General features: G+C 36.8%; 1 protein-coding gene across 1 annotated transcript in view; it reads right to left on the bottom strand.

Moving 5' to 3' along the window:
• Nucleotides 1-7,789: 7,789 nt before the first annotated feature.
• The window catches only part of Adam28 (ADAM metallopeptidase domain 28), a 49,686-nt gene continuing 32,945 nt past the window's right edge, over nt 7,790-24,530 (bottom strand). Inside the window, exons 15-22 of the mRNA XM_020153543.2 lie at nt 22,567-22,669; nt 20,645-20,804; nt 18,362-18,442; nt 17,956-18,034; nt 12,682-12,790; nt 11,685-11,763; nt 10,938-11,006; nt 7,790-7,891 (exon numbers count right to left, since the gene is read on the bottom strand). Of these exons, the coding sequence (XP_020009132.2) occupies nt 7,790-7,891; nt 10,938-11,006; nt 11,685-11,763; nt 12,682-12,790; nt 17,956-18,034; nt 18,362-18,442; nt 20,645-20,804; nt 22,567-22,669 (782 nt within the window). The remainder of the gene's footprint in view (nt 7,892-10,937; nt 11,007-11,684; nt 11,764-12,681; nt 12,791-17,955; nt 18,035-18,361; nt 18,443-20,644; nt 20,805-22,566; nt 22,670-24,530) is intronic.

Genomic DNA, 24,530 nt, shown 5'->3' with positions numbered 1-24,530 from the left:
GGCAATCCAACAATTAGTGGCTATGGGATGTAGAGAAAATCCCACTATTTTCATCTTTTTCTCAATTTTTTCATCTGTAAAATGATGACAGTGATTTGTTGCATTGGATATTTATAAGAATTAAGTGAAATTGTACACCAAATATGAATCATAATGCAACTCTCTATACTTTTATTAATATCTTATGCTATTCTGACTTTCTTTGAAAAAAGTTAGCAAATTTATAGTTTGCTATGTTTATTTTCTAAAACTTGGTGAATTCAGTGTTTGTTGCTTTCCCCATAATATAAATTCAGAGTCATGCAGACTCAAATCTAGGGTAGTGTTTTGCTTTGATCCTGAAATTCCAACTGAGATTTGGATTTAATGTAAAAGGAAGAACTAACTAGGATATGGAGAAAAATTTTAAAAGCACATCAGAGGGGGAAAAAAGACGAAGCAAATAAAGGCTTACCACAAATTAGTTTTCCCGCAAGTATACTTCCTGTTCCAATATGTGTGATGCAGGAGCGTGTACAAAGAGGCCCTTGTCACTGACAAACTCAACAGTCATCCTCCAGATGTGGTGTTGATGAGTGCACCTTATTCATTCCTCATGTGCCTCTTGTATGCTTTTCACTTTATATTTGCATGCTGGTTTTACATGACCTAAACACCTCCCACTAGGCCCCACCTTTTAAATGTCCCACTTTCCAATAGCACCATACTGGGGACCAAGTCCTTTTTGCCTGGACCAGACCTTTGGGGAGACAGTCAACATCCAAATTACAGGACCCTTTTTGGAAACTGAAAAGCTAGGAATTTTAAATTTCATGTTGTAGATGAATAAATGTGAATTTAAACTACTTGCATAAGGCTGAAAAGAGAATTATTTTTAGAGTCCAGAATACTATGAGTTCATTGCTGTATGTGGTGTATCCTCCCACATGAAAAACTTATTTTTCTATGTATTTTTATTTTCTCCTCCTCTTCATATTTCCACTCCACCTTCTCATTTCACCATCTGAGACTACAACTTTTTGTTGAATCTGCTCAGTCTTGCTTATAGTGTGAAAGATTAAAGAGTCTTGCCTGGAATTGGATCTTGCAGGTTTCATGTCAATTATGACTACATATCCCCAAAGACACCCAATTTTCAGGGAGTTATTTCATGGCAGTTAAAGAACTTAAAAGGCCGTATGGGTGACATGCACTGACTTAAAAGGGAGAAATGCTATCTTCTAGGTGTAATACTTGGCCTGTGAATTGAGGCCTTCTCTAGGGAAAATGAGATAATTTTTGCAGCGTTGTGCCCAACACTTTTTGCAGAAGTTATTGGGACATCAAGAAGAGACTAAGGTTACTTAGTTATGTTCTTTTCATTTTGTTTTGTGCTTAGATACATTTCTGAACTTCCTTAAATTGTCATTCTCAGCAGAGTTGCACACTTAAGATTTCAACACAGAGCTGACATAGATGCATGGTCAGTTGCTACCAAAGCAACCTCAGATCTTCTTGTTAAGAAGACAATGAAAGCAACTTGCATTGAAAAGGACTTCCTACAATACTAGGAGTAAAGTGTATAAGATCAAATTTAAAATCAGTGTGTTATTGAACGAGTGCACATTAAAAATCAGGAAGCATTATTTTGGCTAGAAAATGAGGAAGGATAAAAACACAATTTTAATGTGCATGAATTCACAGAGTCATAGATATTATCTCTAGCTATCTCAAGCAGGAAATAAATACCGTAAAAGAGCTGGTGACATGGCTCAGTGATAGAGCACCCACCTAGCAAGTGCAAGACCCTGAGTTCAAACCATAGTCTGTGAGATAATAATGATTATAAGAATAACAATAATAAATATGTTAAAAAATAAAAGTATTGAAGGAATTAAATAATTCAGCCTTAATATAGAATGAAATCCTGATACATACTACAACATAAATAAAACCTGAACTATTTTACTAAGAGAACTAAGACAGACACACAAAAGGAAAAATATTATATAGTGCCACTTATATGAGATGCCTGGATTAGACAAATTCACAGAGCTCAAAACTAGAGTTGAGGTTACTAGGAATTGGGGCAAACAGAAATGAGAAGTTAATGTGTAATGGGTAAGAATATTCTGTTTGGGAAGATGAACAGGTTCCAGCACTTGATAGTAGTTATGGTTGTACAATGTTGTGAACATAGGTAATGCCACTGACTTACATACTGAAAATGGATAAAATTGAATTTTACATTATGAATATTTTACCACAATAAAAGAACATTTAGGGGGAAACCAAATTTTGGGTAGCTGAAGCAAGAGGACTGGAGAACCAGGCTTAGTTACCATGCATTTAGGAATTCTAGCTCATATCATGTAGAATAACTAGTACAGGGTATCTGTCTCACCTCTGCCACTATCTTTCAGCTGATACTGCTTTTACCATTTGCCCTAAACCAAACTTGAGCCAGCAACTGGCCCCACTACCAGGGCTTTCTGAAGAACTCAACCTTTTAAACTGTCCTGCATCTCCAAGAACAATCCTGTGTTTCCTGTTTTATAATACACACTCCTGATTCAAATCTCTGCAAGATTGTGTCAGAACAGCAAATCTTCAGCCACTACTATGTTACTGCTGCAAAGGATACTGGGAAAGAGGATACAGAATATTTTTGGTAGGTACAATAGCAAGGGAGCCCCATCTCCACCAAGACTTTCAATGTGAGACTCTTCCAAGCATGAGAGGATATTAAAACAGATATATACCAAGAGTATCTCTTTGATGTGTGTTTTGCTGAGCTATGATTCTTGTGAATCTTGGTGTCTTAACCACAATGAATGTGATTATACTTTGATAGCCCTAAATCCATTTTGAACTTTCTTTTGTAACACAAGTTGTAACTGAGCCAAGTGTCTGGTTGATAGTCACCCTTAACAACTGGCTGGCTAGTAGCCACCCTGATAACTGTGCACTGGTATGTAAATGATAGTTAGTATCCTGGATGATTCTCTACAAAACTAACCTCCGGAAATTGAGACAATAAATACCTTTAGTTTGACAGTTGAAACACTTCTCCCTCTGTGACTCTTTTTGCTAGTATTCATTTTGAATGATTTCAGTACTGGATGACCTGCCCAAGGGAACAGTCCCTTGAATTTGTTGTGGGTAACCTGATGACATTCTGGACCTGAACTAGGACCATTTTGAAGGAAATGGTCTCCTGGAACATCTGGATAATTTTTTCTGTCAATGCAGTGTTTGAACTCTTAGAACTCTGTACTTGACTGATTTTTTTTAACCTACATTTTCATATATTTCTTTGGTTTGTTTTTACCTATTTTGCTTTTGTGTACCTTTGCCTCCCTGGGCTTGTCATTTTGTTAGCCACTTAACAAAGTGAAGCAGACACTGTTAGAAGCAAACTCCTATATTAATGCACCTTCAAAGTGTCCTTTTCTTTTTGCAACCAAAACTTGGGAGAAAGCTGAGCTTGCTTAGAGGTGTTTCTGCCCACCATCATTATGGCAGAAACTGAGCACCCCCAGAAGTGTTCTTGACCGCCATTGTAACCTTTGAAACATGTGCCCCATGACCTTGAGCTAAACATGCCCCAAAATGTGTCTGCCATCTTTCCTTCTGGAAGGAGGACCTTAAATTGGGCATGCTCCGGAATATGCCTGCCTCTTAAGTGCTTTAAGCCATGTATGGGCTCCCAAAATAAAACCCTCATGCTTCTTTTGTTTTAAGAGGGCATTTCTTTGGAAATGACTCCTTGTTCTTACCCATTGCAGGTAATAATTCTTTCTCAACTCATTTCTTGGTGGTGCTTGTTTTTTGGCTTTACATTCACCAAGATGAAAACCCAATGTGTTCTGTTATAATTTGATTAAAGGATAAAAAGATTTGCTTATCATGGAGGATCCATAATCCTTGATGTTAGAATTCTCACCAGGGATTGGGGAACTGGAAAACCCTGGCTGTTCCATTGTGACACCTATGTAGGAACAATTACTAATGGCAATTTAAGTTCAAACAAATTTTCTAGAGAAAAATTTTTGCAATGTATATAGCAAAACCTGGAAAACTTTCAAGGCAACCATACAATGTATAAAATAGTATCCAAAGGAAAGAAGTAGAAGTAGCAAGCCTTGTTTTGGGCTCCCCAGATCTCATTCAGCACAGAAAATTAATCTCCCAGTTGTTGTTAGTGCTGCCTGTAGCCTCCAGCCTTCCTTGGAAAATACCTCCACTAAATAAAGTCCCCTTTCCTTAGTCCTCATAGCTTTTGAGAGCAGCTTGTACTTATGACTGGTTGACATGATAGTATAAAAGCCTTTCCCCTTTCCACTCCATTCTAAAGATCACTCCATGACCATGGTTAGTATGGGGTTAGCAGGCTTTCACTGAGACACATTCAGGACAACTTTTCCCTAGGCCCAATCCTGCTTCCTCCCATTGCATTGCACAGACAGTAGATGTGAATACATGCTATGATTAATTGCCTACATGCCAAAACCCATCTCTGAATCGGCAGAGCACAAGGGGCAGCACAAGGGACCACTGGAAGTGATGTATACCTGATGGTCCATCACTGCATTAATTTTAGCATTAATCAATCATTTTTAGAAAAAGTTTCATTACTGAATACTCAAATAGGAGAAACAGTTTTTAAAAACCTTCCAATTAAGAAAGAGGATCAACAGTATAAAACATAAAACCAGAAATGTGGAAGAATTCTCTTAAGGAATTCTCTTGCAGGTAAATGATGGATATGGATGAAGTTAAGAAAAATGTAGCTGTGATGATGAAGTAGAACACATGCATCTTGATCATGGAAAGGATACTTTATTAGGAGCCTTAAGTAGGAAGAGATAGGATGACTTCAATTGCAGATGAGATAAAACCTAACTCAAAAAGGTTTGAGTAATAAGGAAAATTTATTGCTATACAACAAAAGTTCCAACAAAGTGTGGGGTGACCTCACCAGTTATTAAACTATCAGCTCAATGACATTGGTAATAAGACCAGGTTTTTCTTTTTTTTTTCTTCTTTCTTCTCTATGTTGTTCAGCATATCATCCTTGTCTTCAAATCAAAGCATAACTTCACTAGTACCAGATGCCAACATCCAATAGAATACATGAGAAATAGTTCCCAGAAATTCCCCAACATACCTCCTTTCTCATCTCATTTGGAAAAAAGAGGGAGTTTTACATTCGCTTTCAAGTCAACTTTCAAGGCAAGGAAAATGAGATTACTATGATTGAGTTAAAGTGATAAGGATTTATCCATGAGATGGAGTTAAGATTATCTGTCCTAAAAATGGACAGCTAGATAAAATTGGAGTTCTGAAAGCAAAGAAAGAAAGGAGAGATTTGGTATTCGACTGACAATATTTACTCTACCATCTGTCAACTAAGCTGTAGTTATTATGAGCAATGTGATCCCAGTGTTGACAAACCATTAAATACTTTTAAATGCTGGGGAATTTGGTATTTATATAAGTTCTTGTTATTTTTAAAATATTTGCAATAAATTCAAACATCGAAAATTATTATGTAGCCAACATCTTGAGGCCAAATAAGATTCATTAATACATCAGTAGTCCAAAAATGGTCTGCAGGTCACCAGTTCACAACCTCTTGTTTATGCTACCATTTTATTTAATAAAAACTTTCTCTATTTAGAAAGTACAGTTCAGTTTAACCATGCCAGCAACTGAATTATGCAAACATTTATGACAAAAATTTAGTTAAAATGTCATAAAATACAAAAAAACCACTTCAAATGGCACAGCTAATATAAATTTCAGAAGAACAATGTAGGAAAGAAAAATAGAAAGCAGAGAATGTTTACATAATTTTCTTCTTCACTGAGGGTTTTAAGTTGACAAGTTAATGGTTCAAAAATCAAAATGCTGCTACTCATGTAATAATGAATGTACTTTTCTCTCCATCTTCTCAGATTCCTGTGATTTTTGTTTAAGTTTTATTAGCAGGCATATTGATTCCTTTCAAATGACCAAACAAAGGTGTTCAAAATATTTGAGGAATTAGTCAATGTCATAGTAAAAAAACAAAAGAAAAAAGGAGTTCTAAGGAAAAAACCACCTAATTAGAGATTTAAGGTTCATAGATACTTCTTTAGTGGTCTTCCTTTCCACAAGTATGGAGAAAAAAATTAAATTAATATAAAGATTTGTAAGAGTATTTCTCTCTTGAAAAATTTTACTTAATTTCTTCAGAGTATAACACAAATCAGGAAGTGTTAAACTCTTTTGAATGTCAAGAGAAAACAGTAGTGAGAAAATAAGCATATTTCTCTTCCATCCAAATTGTTCAGTGTTCCAACTTGGTCGTTTGCTCAAAAATCCTTGCTTATCTCTTGCTTCAGACTTTTGAATTTGAGCCCTAAAAAAAAAAAAAAAAAAAACCTCTTGAATGATCAATTTTTTTTCTAAAAATGTAGTGGATAGATAGAACTTGGAACTATTAAGAAACTAAAATCAATGCTCTGAAATCATATGTCCTATTTCACAGGTCATTTGACATATCAGCAGTGAAGAAGGGGAAACCTGGAAGGGTCAGAATGTAAGCAAAGAAAAATACCAACCTGGGACGCAAGTATTCATCTGGGAAACTAGCATACCATGCAATGGACAGGTGATGAGGAGAAGATACGGTGAGTATTTGATGGAAGGCTACATCCATTCCCACTGTCCTTAGGGATTATTTCCAAGAAAATGAGGAATTTGGAGGTTGTCGTAGCTATCTGATACCTTTCCATTTCTCCTTTCTTGGTTATTGGCAAAACTCAGAAGCAAGACATTATTGCTAGCACCCACATTCCAATCAATAGATACTGTTCTCATGAACTTCTCTGAAAAAGACATGGTTGGGACTCTTTTTCTTGATACTAGGAGTGCTAGTGTTTTGACTATAGATCCCTTACGGCTTACCTTTAAAAACACTAGAGGAAAGTACTTTTGCGACTTTATGGTAAATTAGTTACAAGCATGATGGTAGGTCATTTATACTATGCTTTTCTCATCTTAGCAAAACTTACTTCTTTCTTGAAATTCTTCCTTACCTCCTCCTCACTCATTTAAATTTTACCGAACAGTGGGAGCCAGGTAGCATTTCAACTACTCAGTCAATGGATCTTCCTCCTGCTTTAACAGCTCAAAACCCATCCACGTCCTCCCTACAGTTCTCTCATTACTATTACTTTGGCACAAATAATATTTGCTGAATTAAATGTTTCATGTGTACACTTGCTTCCCTATTAAGAATGTAAAATTTCTTGAAAAAAGAGGAACTTATACTTTAGCTCTTTCCTATTTACCTACAAAAGTATACCAAAACCATGAGAAAATAGTGTCTGAAACTATTTGAAAGGTGAATGAACTCTACTTTTTACTTCATGAGAGTCTGAATTTTATCCCAAGTTTGCCTGTAGATGGTCTGTTCTATGTCCTACAAAACTATAATAATAAGATTTTATCTATAATAAGTGATAATGAATTCCATTATAATAAAATTCTAGAATATTCATCTAGAAATGATCCTTAAAAAGAGACATTTAACTCATAAAACAAATGTTTATCCTTTCTGAACAATTATAAAATAAGAAAACTATTTTTTCACAATAAAATTTCAATAGCTATATGAATTTACATTCAGGAAATAGGCCTTGCTTTTTCAGATACTCCAGGATTCACATGCTATGATATGTCAGGTTGACCTCAGGAGCACAATGTCCTGATGAAGAACCCACGGATTAGAGACAATGTCCTCAGTGGACTCAGAAGACATTCAGAAAATCTCCATCACGTGGTCACTGATACTTACAAGGAAGTAGGAAGATGATACAGTTGTAGGAATCGGTGGTGGTGGAAAATCTGGTTTTGTGATTAGCTAGTAAGCAAATAAAGAAAACTTAATTCAAAAGAGGTTCCTGAAAATAGGTGTGCTTAATGAAAGGTTTAAATAATTTTTAGACATGATCCTATACCTTAAAGACCCAAAAAACTCTACTCAGAAGCTTCTAGACATCATCAATAGCTATAGCAAGGTAGCAGGATATAAAATCAACATAGAAAAATCATTAGCATTTCTATACACTAATAATGAACAAACTGAAAAAGAATATATGAAAACAATTCCATTTACAATAGCCTCAAAAAAAATCAAATACCTAGGTGTAAACCTAACAAAAGATGTGAATGACCTCTACAAGGAAAACTATACACTTCTGAAGAAAGAGATTGAGGAAGACTATAGAAAGTGGAGAGATCTCCCATGCTCATGGATTGGTAGAATCAACATAGTAAAAATGTCGATACTCCCCAAAGTAATCTACATGTTTAATGCAATTCCCATCAAAATTCCAATGACATTCATCAAAGACATTGAAAAATCTACTGTTAAATTTATATGGAAACACAAGAGGCCACGAATAGCCAAGGCAATACTCAGTCAAAAGAACAATGCAGGAGGTATCACAATATCTGACTTCAAACTATATTACAAAGCAATAACAATAAAAACAGCATGGTACTGGCACAAAAACAGACATGAAGACCAGTGGAACAGAATAGAAGATCCAGATATGAAGCCACACAACTATAAGCAACTTATCTTTGACAAAGAAGCTAAAAATATAGATGGAGAAATAGCAGCCTCTTCAACAAAACCTGCTGGGAAAACTGGTTAGCAGTCTGCAAAAAACTGAAACTAGATCCATGTATATCACCTTATACCAAGATTAACTCAAAATGGATCAAGGATCTTAATATCAGACCCCAAACTCTTAAGTTGATACAAGAAAGAGTAGGAAATACTCTGGAGTTAGTAGGTATAGGTAAGAACTTTCTCAATGAAACCCCAGCAGCACAGCAACTAAGAGATAGCATAGATAAATGGGACCTCATAAAACTAAAAAGCTTCTGTTCATCAAAAGAAATGGTCTCTAAACTGAAGAGAACACCCACAGAGTGGGAGAAAATATTTGCCAACTATACATCAGACAAAGGACTGATAACCAGAATATATAGGGAACTTAAAAAACTAAATTCTCCCAAAACTAATGAACCAATAAAGAAATGGGCATGTGAACTAAACAGAACTTTCTCAAAAGAAGAAATTCAAATGGCCAGAAAACACATGAAAAAATGCTCACCATCTCTAGCAATAAAGGAAATGCAAATTAAAACCACGCTAAGATTCCACCTCACCCCTGTTAGAATAGCCATCATCAGCAACACCACCAACAACAGGTGTTGGCGAGGATGCGGGGAAAAAGGAACCCTCTTACACTGTTGGTGGGAATGTAGACTAGTACAACCACTCTGGAAAAAAATTTGGAGGCTACTTAAAAAGCTGGACATCGATCTACCATTTGATCCAGCAATACCACTCTTGGGGATATACCCAAAAGACTGTTACTCTAGAGGCACCTGCACACCCATGTTTATTGCGACACTATTCACAATAGCCAAGTTATGGAAACAGCCAAGATGCCCCACCACTGACGAATGGATTAAGAAAATGTGGTATCTATACACAATGGAATTCTATGCAGCCATGAAGAAGAACGAAATGTTATCATTTGTTGGTAAATGGATGGAATTGGAGAACATCATTCTGAGTGAGGTTAGCCTGGCCCAAAAGACCAAAAGTCATATGTTCTCCCTCATATGTGGACATTAGATCAAGGGCAAACACAACAAGGGGATTGGACTATGAGCACATGATAAAAGCGAGAGCACACAAGGGAGGGATGAGGATAGGTAAGACACCTAAAAAACTAGCTAGCATTTGTTGCCCTTAACGCAGAGAAACTAAAGCAGATACCTTAAAGCAACTGAGGCCAATAGGAAAAGGGGAACAGGTACTAGAGAAAAGGTTAGATCAAAAAGAATTAACCTAGAAGGTAACACCCACGCACAGGAAATCAATGTGAGTCAATGCCCTGTATAGCTATCCTTATCTCAACCAGCAAAACCCCTTGTTCCTTCCTATTATTGCTTATACTCTCTCTACAACAAAATTAGAGATAAGGGCAAAATAGTTTCTGCTGGGTATTGGGGGGGGAGAGGGAGGGGGCGGAGTGGGTGGTAAGGGAGGGGGTAGGGGCAGTGGGGAGAAATGAACCAATCCTTGTATGCACATATGAATAATAAAAGAAAAATGAAAAAAAAATAATAATTTTTAGAAGTGGAGAATTTATCATCCTAGTCACATAAATATTCTAAACCCGTAAGTTTGATTGCTCTCATTTAGGTGCATGCATACAATTCAGACATGGGTCCACTGCCAATAGGTTTATGATGCTAATGGTTACTATGGAGTGAATATTTGTGGATCCCCAAAAATTCACATGTTGAAGCCCTAATCCCCAATGTAATGGTTGGAGTTGGTAACTTTTGGAGGTACATGAGTCTTAAGCTCTCAGAATAGGATTCATGCCCTTACAAGACATCTTTCTCTCTCTCTCTCATTCTCTCTCTCTCCCTATCTCTATCTCTCTTTGTGAAAGCATAGTGAGAGACAGCTGTCTACAGGCCAGGAAGCAAGCCCTTATCGGACACTGGCTCTGTCAGCACCAGTTTCCAGAACAGGGAGAAATAAATGTTTGTTTTTTCACCCATTCATTCTGTTATTTTCACTGTAGCATCCTAAACTAAGAATGGTAGATTGGTACCTTTCTTGTAATGAGTTATCAAGTTCCCAGCCCTGGGGTCCAAGTTCAGGGTTCAGTTTAAGAGTGTAATTGAAAGGCACACATTTCTTGTATTTTATATTTTCAAAATTTTTTCAGTATTTATATTAATATGCATGCTAATTCTTCTGAATAAATAATTCAAGATTCTTCTGAATAAATAATTGGACATTGTGGGTAATGTCTTTCACTTGTATTTCTTCAAGGTCCAACTGTGTGATACAGAAGTTACTGTCTTACCACAGAAGCAGGAGGCTCACCATCTTCTAGGAACTGATCAGACACATGGAGCTTCTTCATCTGACTCATCTAAAGGGGAGAAATCATATCGTCAACTGAAATAATCAATTTCCTAAGTACAGCTGCCAGATAAGTAGTCATTTCAAGGCCTGGGATCTTGGAACCAAGCAGATACCAAGAGATCAGACAAGAAATCACAGTGACACAGCTGGTGCATTTATAGGGGAATTTCTCAAAAGCTACAAGGGAAATTTTCCATCAGAAATATTATTATAATATTAATCATTAATCACCTTCACCTAAAATCTCTAAACTTGTAGGATATGGCAGGGTAGTAGTGTTATATATATTACATATATTATCATATAAATATACTTATCATTTTATGTATTGGAAAATCTGCCAAAGGAATAATAAACCTATATTAAAGGAGAGAGAGAGAGGGAGAGGGGGAGAGAGAGAGAGAGAAAAGCAGACATCTGGCATCTCCCTTCATTGTTCTTTTAATTCTTTTTCCATTTCATGAACCCCAGCAATGGCCCTACATTTTAGGAATTCTTTTTCACATTAACAAAAAACAAAGGGGAAGTTTCTGGATATGTAGTTACAGAGCCCATAAGTCTTGCCAGTGTGGTAGATTTGTAAACATTAATAGGAAAAAAAAAAAGTTAAGTTGTGGTCAGCATACAAGAGTGAAAAAAGTCACAAACAGGGACCATGGCAAAACCAATTCAAACTGGAATTCACCTCTTGGGGTTGAACAGCTTTCTGTGTCTGGGGTTTGCGCTTTTGCTTGTAGGGCTTGGTGGCAGGGATGGATAGTGGCCTGTAAGAGAAAATAGGTCACATGAACTGGGTGCTTTATCCAGCATGCCAGAGAAACTCTAGAAAACTGCCAACTTCCTTTGTGCCATGCCCATTATTGACTGGCTTTTTTTTTTTCTGCCCCCTAGAACATTCTTTAGCTTTTAGTTCCCTGTTAGCTGCCATCATCGACCTGTAATTCATGATCACCACTAGTTATTTGCTTTTTGGTTTTCTACAGGACACTAATTCCTAATAATGATGGTGTTCAAACCAATATTATGTAAATTATATAACTTTGTTAATTTTTCATACAATGTTTTTAGACCTTTTTATAGGTAAGTCAGACTTAAAAAATCCTGAAAAGATACTGTTGTGTCAAGACCATGTTTGAAATCAAAATAAGCATGTCTAGACGCAAATTGAGCTCTATCACTTACTTTACAAGACTGTAAACATGTTTGTTAACCTTTCTGAGCTTGTTTCCACACCAGTCAAAACTGCGTCCCTAACCTTGTAGGATTGTTTTAAGAATTAATAGAAATCACTGTTTTATCTGTAAAATGAAATGGAGTTCTTGTGAAGATTAAATGTGACAGTGGATATAAAAGGACTTAAGCATGATACCTACACATAATTAGCGATGAAAATCCAGATATTATGTTCTTGTAATAAATGTAAAAATCTTTAATAACAAGGGGGATGTCACTCTTGTTATTAGTTATAAACAGAATGACTACCATAAGAACAAAAAATATTTCTTTCTGTGAAGTATTTCCGACTAAAAGGGATACCCAGCTTCTGGTCCAAGAAGAATGTATCTGCACATATTTTATTATATTTAAAATTAACCAGAATTAAATTTGAGAGGTTAGGTCATACTCTCAAACTTAAAGTAAAATAGGGGTTAAAGAATCCCCACAGCCTGATAAACATTTACCTCTGAACTTTCTTCTGCTTTCCTCTGACATTTTGGTACCGGATTACTATAGCAACCACCACAAATATGACTGCCACTGGGAAAAGCACCCCCACCACAATGGAGAAATCTGCAAAAGAATGAACAGGAACCTACTGATGACATGAGAATTTGTGTCAATCTGGCACTCTACACCCTTATTTCTTTATTGGTCCAAATTCTATCTACACTTTCCACAAACAACATGTCTCCCCTACACAATCTCTCACAGCCAGTAAACTGGAAATATATTGGATTGTGATTATGTGTTAATGTTTATAAAGAGGAAATAAAGGAGAAATTTATAGGCAACATCTAATAGGAGATAGGTAAAGCATCATACTATTAAGAATTCTTTGAAGTGATAATGTTTACAATTATGGGAAGCTGAAGGGCTGGAGTCTAGAAGAGAAGATGGAGTAGGACAGATGGAAGAGCAAGAATGAAAAGCTTTTGAAACACTGCCCTGAAATGAAACAAACAAAAGAAAATGAAGCCTTGAAATATATCTCTCTTAGTAGCGAATAAGAAGCTGAGACACTAAGAGAATTGATAGAATCAAAACTAAGAGTTTTATTTGCTCTATATTGGAATTATTGTGGACAGTGGAGAAGTTATGTGACCCTGTGCACTGGGGAATAGTTTGAAGAATATTCCTAGTATAGATGATAGTTTTACTTTTTCTCTTTTATCTTCTTGTGTAAGTATTGAATATAACTTCATTCAATCTTTTGCTATCTCAAATATTCATTTTTCTTATAACAATCTAAAACCACAAGAGACCAGGAGGTTTAAACCTGAAGTTATTGTTCTTGTTACAGACATTAGCAAACTAGAGACCCAATAAATTGTTATATAAATGGAAGAAAAGTTCACAAGTGTGAGTCCAGAGACAGACAGAGGTAACTACATCACCAGCAGAATTCTAGGTAAGACAATGTTGTCAGTTCAAATACATCATTCTCTCCATCTTCCATAAAAATTATTTTGCAAACAGTCATAGGAAAATAAAACATGTCTTTACAAACAGCTTAGACACTTTCAGAATGAAAAAAAGTACTTGAACTAAAACAGAATTGTAACTGTATTTTCAGAAGAGCAACATATCAGAGGAGCTAAAGGGAAAATTGTCAGTGCTTCACAAACACCTCTAATTTGAAGAAACATTGTCTGGAGGTAAAGTTGGGGCTTAGAACAGAAAGAAATGTAGCAACAGGAAATAGGTATGAGATTTAAGATGGAGATAATTGCAGAGTAAATCTAGCCTCGTCTGCTTCTGGTAATGGTGCGCTACAAAATTTGACTCAACCTTCCCATTGTAAACGAAATTAAAATTTTGTCAAATCAGAAACTTCTTAAAAGCATGTACTAAAAAAAAAAGAGAAAAATTTCTTTGTAGAAATTAGCAAGACAGTATGAATCTAGAAAGACAAAAAAATCAAACAATCCCACACAGAAGTTCAGAAATGCAAAGGACTTGGAATAAAGGTACTTGTTAGCATCTGCAAGGTCCTTGGTTCAATTCCCATGACAGAGAGAGAGAGAGAGAGAGAGAGAGATCAGAAATACAGAAAGGAATGAAGAACAAATAAACCAAGAGAACTCTAATGTGGAGTACGAAATTTGGGCGATAGTGAGGTGTCCGTGTAGGTCTATTGATTATAACAAACCTATCACCCTGGTATAGGGTGTTTATAGTTTATGGAGTGGCAGGGGGTATAAGAGAATGCTCTGTACTTTCTGCTCAATTTTCTATGAAGCTAAAACTGCTCTAAAAATAAAATCATTTTTAAAAAGCAATGAAAGTAGAAGTAAGTTTTTAGGATAACCACTAAAAGAATGCAAAATAAATTCATGACCTCTGAATTAATAAGAAGAAAAATAGAGCGATTAAAAGAGTCAATAGTTCATAGAAAGCCAAAAAGAGAAGAAAAAAGGAACATAGAAAAGGAAAGAGAATAAAGGAAATGCAAATCAAACCACACTAAGATTCCACCTCACCCCTGTTAGAATAGCCATCATCAAAAACACCACCAACAGGTGTTGGTGAGGATGTGGGGAAAAAGGAACTCTTGTACACTGCTGGTTGGAATGCAAGCTAGTGCAACCACTCTGAAAAAAAATATGGAGGCTTCTTAAAAATGTAAACATAGACCTGCCATATGATCCAGCAATCCCACTCCTGGGGATATCCCCAAAGGATTGTGACACAGGTTACTCCAGAGCCACCTGCACACCCATGTTTATTGCAGCGCTATTCACAATAGCCAAGCTATGGAAACAGCCAAGATGCCCCACTACTGACGAATGGATTAAGAAAATGTGGTATTTATACACAATAGAATTTTACTCAGCCATGAAGACGAATGAAATCTTATCATTCACAAGTAAACGGATGGAACTGGAGAACATCACTCTGAGTGAGGTTAGCCAGGCTCAGAAGACCAAAAATCGTATGTTCTCCCTCATATGTGGACTTTAGATCTAGGGCAAATACAGCAATGTGGATGAACTTGGGTCACATGACAAGCAGAGAGCACATACAGGAGATATAGGAATAGGTAGAAAACCCAAAACATGAAAGCATTTGATGTCCCCACTCCAGAGAAACTAATACAGAACCTTAAAGCGACAGAGGTCAACATGAGAAGGGGATCAGGAACCAGTGTAAAGATCAGTGAGAGATGAATCAACTTGGGTTGTAACACATTTGTACATGGAAGCAATGCTAGGAATCTCTCTGTATTGCTATCCTTAACTCAACTAGCAAAAACGCTTTGTCTTTCTTATTATTGTTTATGTCTTCTCTTCAACAAAATTAGAGATAAGGGCAGAACAGGTTCTGCCTGGAAGCGAGGAGGGGTGGGGGGAGAGGATGGGAACAGGGGGGAGAAATGACCTAAATAATGTATGCACATGGAATAAATGAATTTTAAAAAAAAGAAAAGGAAAGAAAAATCAAGACTATATTATATTCGTAGATTTGTATCTAAGTACAATAGTAATTGCATTAAAATTAAATGTACTGACTACTGAGTTCATTTTTAAAACAAAACAAAAAAAGATGTTTATCTTAAAAATGCATTTTTAGGTAAGAGACAAATTTAAAGAGGATTCAGAAAGGATGAAAACAAAACTATGGTGAAATTTTACACTACTACACACATACAGGGAAATATGGTTCATCTAAGTCTCCAAAAATGCAAATTTTAAAAGACAAGGAGTGAAACTAGAGATAAACACATCATCATTTCATAATGATAGAAGAATTAATTCACTGGGAGCACATAGCGATTGTATACTTGTGTGACTTGTATGTGGTTGATAATACAGCTCAAATTATACAAACACTTACAGAAGCAAAGTAAGAGCCAAATTCACATTTATAGTAGGTATTTTAATACTTCTGCATAGTAACTGATAGAATAAGAAACAAAGTATCAGTAGGGATCAATATACGGGTCGTACTACTGACCAACCTGGTGAACAGAACACATGGAGAACACAACAGAACACAAATGCACATTTTTTTGGTTCATGCATGGAAAGTATGGGCATGTGCTGAGCCAGAAAGCAAGTCTTAACAAATTTCACCATATTCTCCACACAGTATTTCTCTAATTGCTCTATAATTATTCTAAGAATTAATTTCACAGCAAGCAGAAAATTCCCATTTTCATTAAGAAATATGTGGCGCGGTGGGATGGTGGTCACCTGAGGCTGGGAGGGTCAGAGAGAGGGTAGGGGTAAGTGACAGATAGGTGTAAGTTCTGGTGTGCTGCTGACTATGGATAGCAATAATAAAAATAAATCAACATATACTTCTATATAGTTAAGAAAGTAACACTGTGATTTAAAAATCCCAATCCAATCAAACCTGCTTTTCATTCCTTGATAACAGAATATTAAGAGAAATATTTAGTAACAGAAATAAATTATAATAAATGCAGCTCAGAAAGTTTAATACAGGCACAATCTTCCTGAAAGAAGCAATTACTCATGGAGGAAATTTAGCAAATCAACAGATAAATCAAAATAAAGTCTCCAAAAAAAGGAAAGTTGTTATCTAAAAGGATTTTTAGTGAACAATGAAACCACTACAGAGTTTTTTCTAAGTGGCTTATTTTGTTATGCAGCCACCCCTACCCTCTACAAATGTATGATAAATACTAAATGGTGTGTGTGTGCATGTGTGGAATAAAAGAAAAAAATTAAGAATTTTTCTACCTTTCAGAAAAATAGGAAGTTAAGGGCCTTGGTTAGACAGTAACAGTAAATAATAGCTTAGACATCAGAAGTAAGAATAGCATTTTTTTTTTGGAAAGCCTAACAAAGGATCTGAATTTGGCACAAATAGATCACTCAAACCCATCCCTATCCATTTTCCCAATCTCTGTTTTCTGTGTGTAAAGAATAAGATTGGTTTATGACCCTAAGACAAAGCCCCCAAAATTGCTCTACAGAGACAATAAGACATGAAGTAGGAGCATGACAGAGGCAGGCTCCAGACAGCCACATTGATTAGACAGAGGGGAGAGAGTCAAGGAAGGAGTGCTGAGAAAAAGCAGCTTCTCCTTATAGTAAAGTACTCCTAACCATGCCACTTAGAGTTGAGGGTGCCCACTCTGGCTTTTTCCCATGCTGATGACCTGTACAAAGGCTTGTCTGTCCACTAATAGAACTCCCAACAAGATCACAAAGTATCCAGTTAGTAGAACAAGCACACAAAAATGCAAAGAAAACCAATTCAAGTCAAATTCATCCCTAGTTCAACAAGGATCACACAATCTTGAAGAAAAACAGTACAGTGAAATACAAGAACAGGACAGCCAACCTGAAAACAACTAGCTGTTACTCAGAGAACAGAAAAAAACAGAACCTACAAAGGTAATCTAAATTATATTCTCAGAGAGTTTCATGGGTTTATTTTACCTACTCATTAAGTAGAGACTGCTATGAAAATGGAGCAATCATAAAGCAAGGAAATTTGGGAAATTAAAACAACACTACAAATATAAAATTTGAGGGTATATTTTAGTATGTGGAATAAAAAGATAAGAATGTGAAAATATGATTAAAAAGTTGATTTTTAAATATGATTAAAAAGAGATGATGGGGAATCAATGTTGTGTATTCAAAAGCTATAGAGAGGAATTTGATGAAGATAGTACAGAGACAATGAGACTCTCTATGATTCAGAATAAAAATTTGAAAGAGGAAAGCCATTTTCTCATGTTCCTGTGTAGTGCTACCTACAGAAGACCGTAGAGGGGTCATCACAGTCAGGAGGGGCCCATCCTTCCTCACACTGGCATTGTAGTTCATGGTCACACACCTGGAGGAGCAAAGGTCCTGTGAGTTTCCCAGTAGATTGACCACACACTCCCAGGTCCTACTCATCCACAAGAAACCCCATTTTGAAAGAGGAATGGCCCCTGCTCTGCCAATTGTCATCTGCCTACATAAGGTATGCACAAATCACAGGGAATTCCATAATGGGTTCTCAGAAGAAATTTCCCATATTCTATGCTACTGAGAGTTGAATAAACTTAATAATTGTGATCACTGAATGGACGGTGAAAGCTTTACTCAGCTTCATCATAACTGACCAAAAGTCATACAGAATTCAGCAGGCTTGGGAACCCTTACTTTCAAAACTTACAGCATGTCCTTTGCACTTAGCAGAGCAATTGGTTGACTTGTAGGTCCTCTCCATGTCCACACACTCTGCATTAATGCATACCTGAAAGTGACATGAAAAAACATAAACTTTTAGTCACGGTTATTGTTACCAATTTCATTTTTTTTTAATACTGAGGTTTGAACTCAAGGTCTCACGCTTGCTAGGCAGGCACTCTACCACTTGAGCCATGCTGTCAGCCCCAATTTCACTTTTTTTATTAGGAAAATCACAGTATTTTTTGAAAGAGGAAGATGGGACCTGATGATTTTTGCAACAATTCTATAACACTAAAATTTATGAATTGTGACACCCTTGTGCTAAGCACATGATGAAGTACAAGTGGAGGAATGAGTTGCAGCCATGTATAAATGAAGGGTAAAAGCATTATTTTGAGTACTGTGTTCCATGGAACACAAAGCAGCAGTCATAGGCTTGGAGTTTGGTACCCTTCCCACAGCCCATTTTCATCAGAGCACCTTTCTTTTATCCATTTTTGTGTATTTTGGCTTCCCATGTAATTTCATTTGAATAAAATGTTCCACTGTTAAAAGTGTGAAAATTTCAGCATTAAAAATCCAAATGTTGCTATTGGTAATTCTAATTGTGTGACATTCATAGCAGATGGTGGTGTTTGCTGCAGACATCCGACTTTATTAATATGTTGGGTCCTTATGTGCTTCCCAGGGTGACTGAGGCTTTCCCTAGTCCCAAGGGTAAATTAAAAAACCCATAGGTCAATCATGGTCTTTCCTTGTCTCTTGACAGGTATTGGTTTAGAATGGGTAAATGGTAAAATTTGGGGCAATAAAAGCCGATGTCAATTTGGCCAGAAAATGCTTATGAGAAAAATTTCTTCATTCTTAAGTTGCACAAGGAAAACCTGGTGCCTTCTGCCTCTGCATTTTGCCTGGGGATTGGGCAGGAACCCTGGACCATGAGTACAGCAGCCTGAATGGGCATAGTAGCATTCTGGAGACAGCAGGGGACAAAGAGAAAAAGTGGTGATCTGGTACCACTGAATTAACTATGTACTTTGGTTGTGTGAATTAATCAATGTCCTAATTGTGCAAGTCAATTTGAGTTGGTTTTTCTGAGCCTCTACAGCCTGAAACATCCTGATGTAGCATATGAATTGTAATTACAGGGGTCATAAGAAAAAATACTGTAGCCTGGCGCTGGTGCCTCAGACCTGTAATCCTAGCTACTTTGGAGCCTGAGAGAGGGAGGACTGTAGTTCTAGGCCAGACCAGGCAGGAAAGTTCGCAAGACTCCATCTCAATGGGAAAAAGCTGAGTGTGGTGGTACATACCTGTCATCCCAGTAACAGTGGGAAGCGTAAAATAGGAGGATTGTGGTCCAGGCTGGCCTGGGCCAAAAGCAAGACCCTATGTCCAAAATAACCAAAGCAATAACTTGGAGGCATAGCTCAACTGGTAGAGTGCCTGCCTAGAAAGCCTGAAATCATGCGTTCAAAACCCAGTACCACCAAAAAAGCAGAAAGAAAAGAAATATTGTAAAATCAAAACTCAATTATATACCTGTGATAATGATTTAGGGGAAGGATTTGTTATTGAGAAGAAAAAGAGGGGAAGTTTTATAACCAGTAGTAGTAATTTAAGCAACTAAGTGTTGAATAAAGAAATACAGGTCCTTATATCATCTCTGCAGGATGATGAGAGAGGGTAACAAATGTTGTCTAAATGGCTCTGTCCTGAAATTCTCGTCGGAGAAGGAAAAGATACATACTCTTCTTTATTGTGTAAATGTGGTAGAAGAGGTGCAAGGGGAGAGAAATGGACATGAACTCTGTTGTTCATGGTGTTCCCTTAGTTAAACCAACCTAAACAAATTTGAGAGGGTGTTTTTCATGGATCATTGGTAGAGCTACGTAAGGATGTCTATAGGCACTTTCAGTGAGTTTCCAGACTAAAGCTAAGAAAGTAAAAGATGCTGGTTATGTGTTACCAGCATAATATCTTAGTTTTCTTGGAATCATATCTGTAAGAGTGATTATTTCCAAATTTCACCCTAATGTTTGAAGATATGACAGTCGTGCTCTTGCTATTCACTAGGGTCTCTATCCTCGTTTCCTAAATCCTCATAGTGTTCCAAATTAAAATCCCTAGTTGTTGTACTAAGGCATGATGAACCCAATAGTTTGGAAACAAAGTAGCAAGTGAATAACTGAGAAGCAAAACAAAACACAACCCAAAGAACAAGGCTAAAAACATTATTTTGAATGAAAGCCACAATTTTAATCACCTTGCTATTTCCACACTTTGTTCCATTGGCCACCATCCCTATTCCTTGGCTAGTATCTTCAGGATCAAACATTTTACAAGTCAGGATAGATACTGTAAATCCTTTCCAAGGCAAATCACGTGACCCACCTTGACAGAACAACTTCCCACACATGATGTCTCTGAGGAAAAAGCCAAAATTTATTGTGCAATTCAAGGTACATTTTATATAAGTGCAGATCAGCTCTGTGTCTTATCAGTCCTTAATGAAAAATACTTGTTCCCTTAGCTATATCCATTTCCCATTATCCCTCAGCAATAGGACCCTTGAATATTAGCGAAATACATTGCTACCCCAATAAACACATGTTCCAGATCTCTGTACAGTAATCTCTGCCAGTTACCTAGGTTCTGACCAATAAGAATGAAACAGGATTTTAAATCCAAATCTAGAAGATGGTCTCACATTATATCTTTTTCTCTGTATTTTCTCCTTTTTGATGATAGGAATGTGATATCTAGAGCTAGAAAAGCCATCACAGACCAAGAGAAACTCTTGGGAATGGAGATCATATATAGGAAGAAGCTAAACAGACAACACACAGAAGATAGTTTCCAAGCATCCTGAGGCACCTAAGGCAGTGATGATATTTGTTTTTATGACATTCAGCAGAATATTTCTAACAGATAAAATCCTCAATTCAACTATAGTTTGCTTGAACATAGCTGGGTCCCCCTTCAAGGCATTAACTGGGATTACTAAGAGAAGTGTTTCTCTGTGTCTGCAGATTAAATGGCTCAATGCTCAGGTGTACCATTCATTTTCCTCCCAAAATGGAAGTAAAGTAAAACCAATAAAATTGAGTCAAAATGTGTTTTACATAATTCAAAGGAGGACTGTGACAGGAAAGTGGTGGAATCAAATTTTTCTAATGTCGCTGGTGACTGTGAAAAAATGTGAATGACAAGTGGAAGAAGACATACATCCTATCTAATCTTGAGAGGATGTTATTCCTGAATCATTGGCAGAGTCATATAAGGATGGTCCAAGGCACTTGGAATTTCAGAGTAGCTCTCCTATGGTCAGTGACTATTGAGAAGTGACTAGGAGGTTAATCTGAGGGTGAAGGAGACACTTGAACCTACCCTACTTTCTTCTATGCATTGCCCTTCTCCTGTCCCTGTTATATTGCCTTTTACAAAATTTCTCCCTTTTGAATCTGCCCTGATTCCTATAAAGGACAAACCACACTATGTGATTTGTCCTTTAGGCCCAGATTCCCCTGAGAGATGACCCTATATTCAAACTATAATCTGATAATATTTGTTACCCAGCAACATCAGTATTCAGTAGAAAAACTTTGGGAAATGCTGATTTTGTTCAACCTGCTGTTATCAATTACATTGTATAAAATTTGGAACAGGTAAAAATTTAATCTATAATAACTTGAATTTTAAAGGTTGTTTTAAAGTGCAGAATAAAAATTGGATAGAAAAATCTCAAATTAATCTGATATGGTATTTTATAATTCTTCCAGGATATCAGTACTAAAAATAAAACAAGCTCTTTAGGTGATTTGTCAAGTCTTTTGTCTTACAGTGTCTTTTCTTCATGTAGCTCCATGGCAAATTTAAATAAAACTGTACATGCCCTGTATTGATTGGTCCTCTGGGTAAATGAATATTTCTATCCCAAGACCCATAATGAAAAAGCAGTAGACTGAAAAAGTATCTCAAGTCCACTGGGAAATTTTCAACCAGGCCCATGCAGTGTTGCAAGGGCCATCTCTAAAATCCATCTTACTCCATTCACAACTGTACTGCGTACCACCTGCAGCACTCACCATGAGCAGCTTACAGGAAGAGATAATTTCTGATCTGTACTTTTTTTCAGAGTCAGCAAATAGCTGAAAACATGGAACATCAAGCAACGAGGTCACTTACTTTGCTTTACAAGGAATGCGTGTGTTATTCACCATGTGACAATACCCGATCTTTGATCTGTTTTCATTGCTGTGGTAGCATGACTTTTCTGCAACTTTGGTTCCTGACAATAGGCACAGACAGGGACATATTTGAAGAGAAAAGAAATAAGAAATTTAATCATGCAAAGGAATAATAAAACATAAAACTACTATGAAAAGTACAGTTTGAATTTCCCTTATTCAAAAATCTTTGCAACCAGAACAGTTTGGGGTTTCAACTGCTTTTTACAGATTTGGTAATATTTACATATGTGTAATGAGATATCTTGGGAATGGTAGCCAAGTTGAAGCAAGAAATTCTTTTGCTTCACATATATACTTTATACACAGAGCCTGAAGGCAATCTTATACAATATTTTTAGTGCACTTACGTTTTGACTGTGACTCATCACATGAGGTCAGGTGCAAAATTTTCTACTGGTGGCATCATAGCCCCTCTTGAAATAATTTTGGACCACTTTAAATCTAACACATTCATGTTAGGTACACTCAACCTGTACTATTTTGGCATAATTCCATCAATCATTCTCAGAAACACAAGTTGCAACAACTTCATATCAGAGGAGCAGGCTGACATTTAAAATAACCTTTTGAGCTAAAAATATACGATGGAGAAATAGCAGCCTCTTCAACAAAAACTGCTGGGAAAACTGGTTAGCAGTCTGCAAAAAACTGAAACTAGATCCATGTATATCACCCTATACCAAGATTAACTCAAAATGGATCAAGGATCTTAATATCAGACCCCAAACTTTTAAGTTGATACAAGAAAGAGTAGGAAATACTCTGGAGTTAGTAGGTATAGGTAAGAACTTTCTCAATGAAACCCCAGCAGCACAGCAACTAAGAGATAGCATAGATAAATGGGACCTCATAAAACTAAAAAGCTCCTGTTCACCAAAAGAAATGGTCTCTAAACTGAAGAGAACACCCACAGAGTGGGAGAAAATATTTGCCAACTATACATCAGACAAAGGACTGATAACCAGAATATATAGGGAACTTAAAAAACTAAATTCTCCCAAAACTAATGAATCAATAAAGAAATGAGCACATGAACTAAACAGAACTTTCTCAAAAGAAGAAATTCAAATGGCCAGAAAAAATGCTCACCATCTCTAGCAATAAAGGAAATGCAAATTAAAACCACGCTAAGATTCCACCTCACCCCTGTTAGAATAGCCATCATCAGCAACACCACCAACAACAGGTGTTGGCGAGGATGCGGGGAAAAAGGAACCCTCTTACACTGTTGGTGGGAATGTAGACTAGTACAACCACTCTGGAAAAAAATTTGGAGGCTACTTAAAAAGCTGGACATCGATCTACCATTTGATCCAGCAATACCACTCTTGGGGATATACCCAAAAGACTGTTACTCCAGAGGCACCTGCACATCCATGTTTATTGCGGCACTATTCACAATAGCCAAGTTATGGAAACAGCCAAGATGCCCCAGCACTGACGAATGGATTAAGAAAATGTGGTATCTATACACAATGGAATTTTATGCAGCCATGAAGAAGAACGAAATGTTATCATTCGCTGGTAAATGGATGGAATTGGAGAACATCATCCTGAGTGAGGTTAGCCTGGCTCAAAAAACCAAAAATCGTATGTTCTCCCTCATATGTGGACATTAGATCAAGGGCAAACACGATGAGGGGCTTGGACTATGAGCACATGATAAAAGCGAGAGCACACAAGGGAGGGGTGAGGATAGGTAAGACACCTAAAAAACTAGCTAGCATTTGTTGCCCTTAACGCAGAGAAACTAAAGCAGATACCTTAAAGCAGCTGAGGCCAATAGGAAAAGGGGACCAGGTACTAGAGAAAAGGTTAGATCAAAAAGAATTAACCTAGAAGGTAACAACCACGCACAGGAAATCAATGTGAGTCAATGCCCTGTATAGCTATCCTTAT

The sequence above is a fragment of the Castor canadensis genome, chromosome 14 (genome assembly GCF_047511655.1).
Source record: "Castor canadensis chromosome 14, mCasCan1.hap1v2, whole genome shotgun sequence".
Taxonomy (NCBI): Eukaryota; Metazoa; Chordata; class Mammalia; order Rodentia; family Castoridae; genus Castor; species Castor canadensis.
This window is presented reverse-complemented; position numbering and strand designations above follow the sequence as displayed.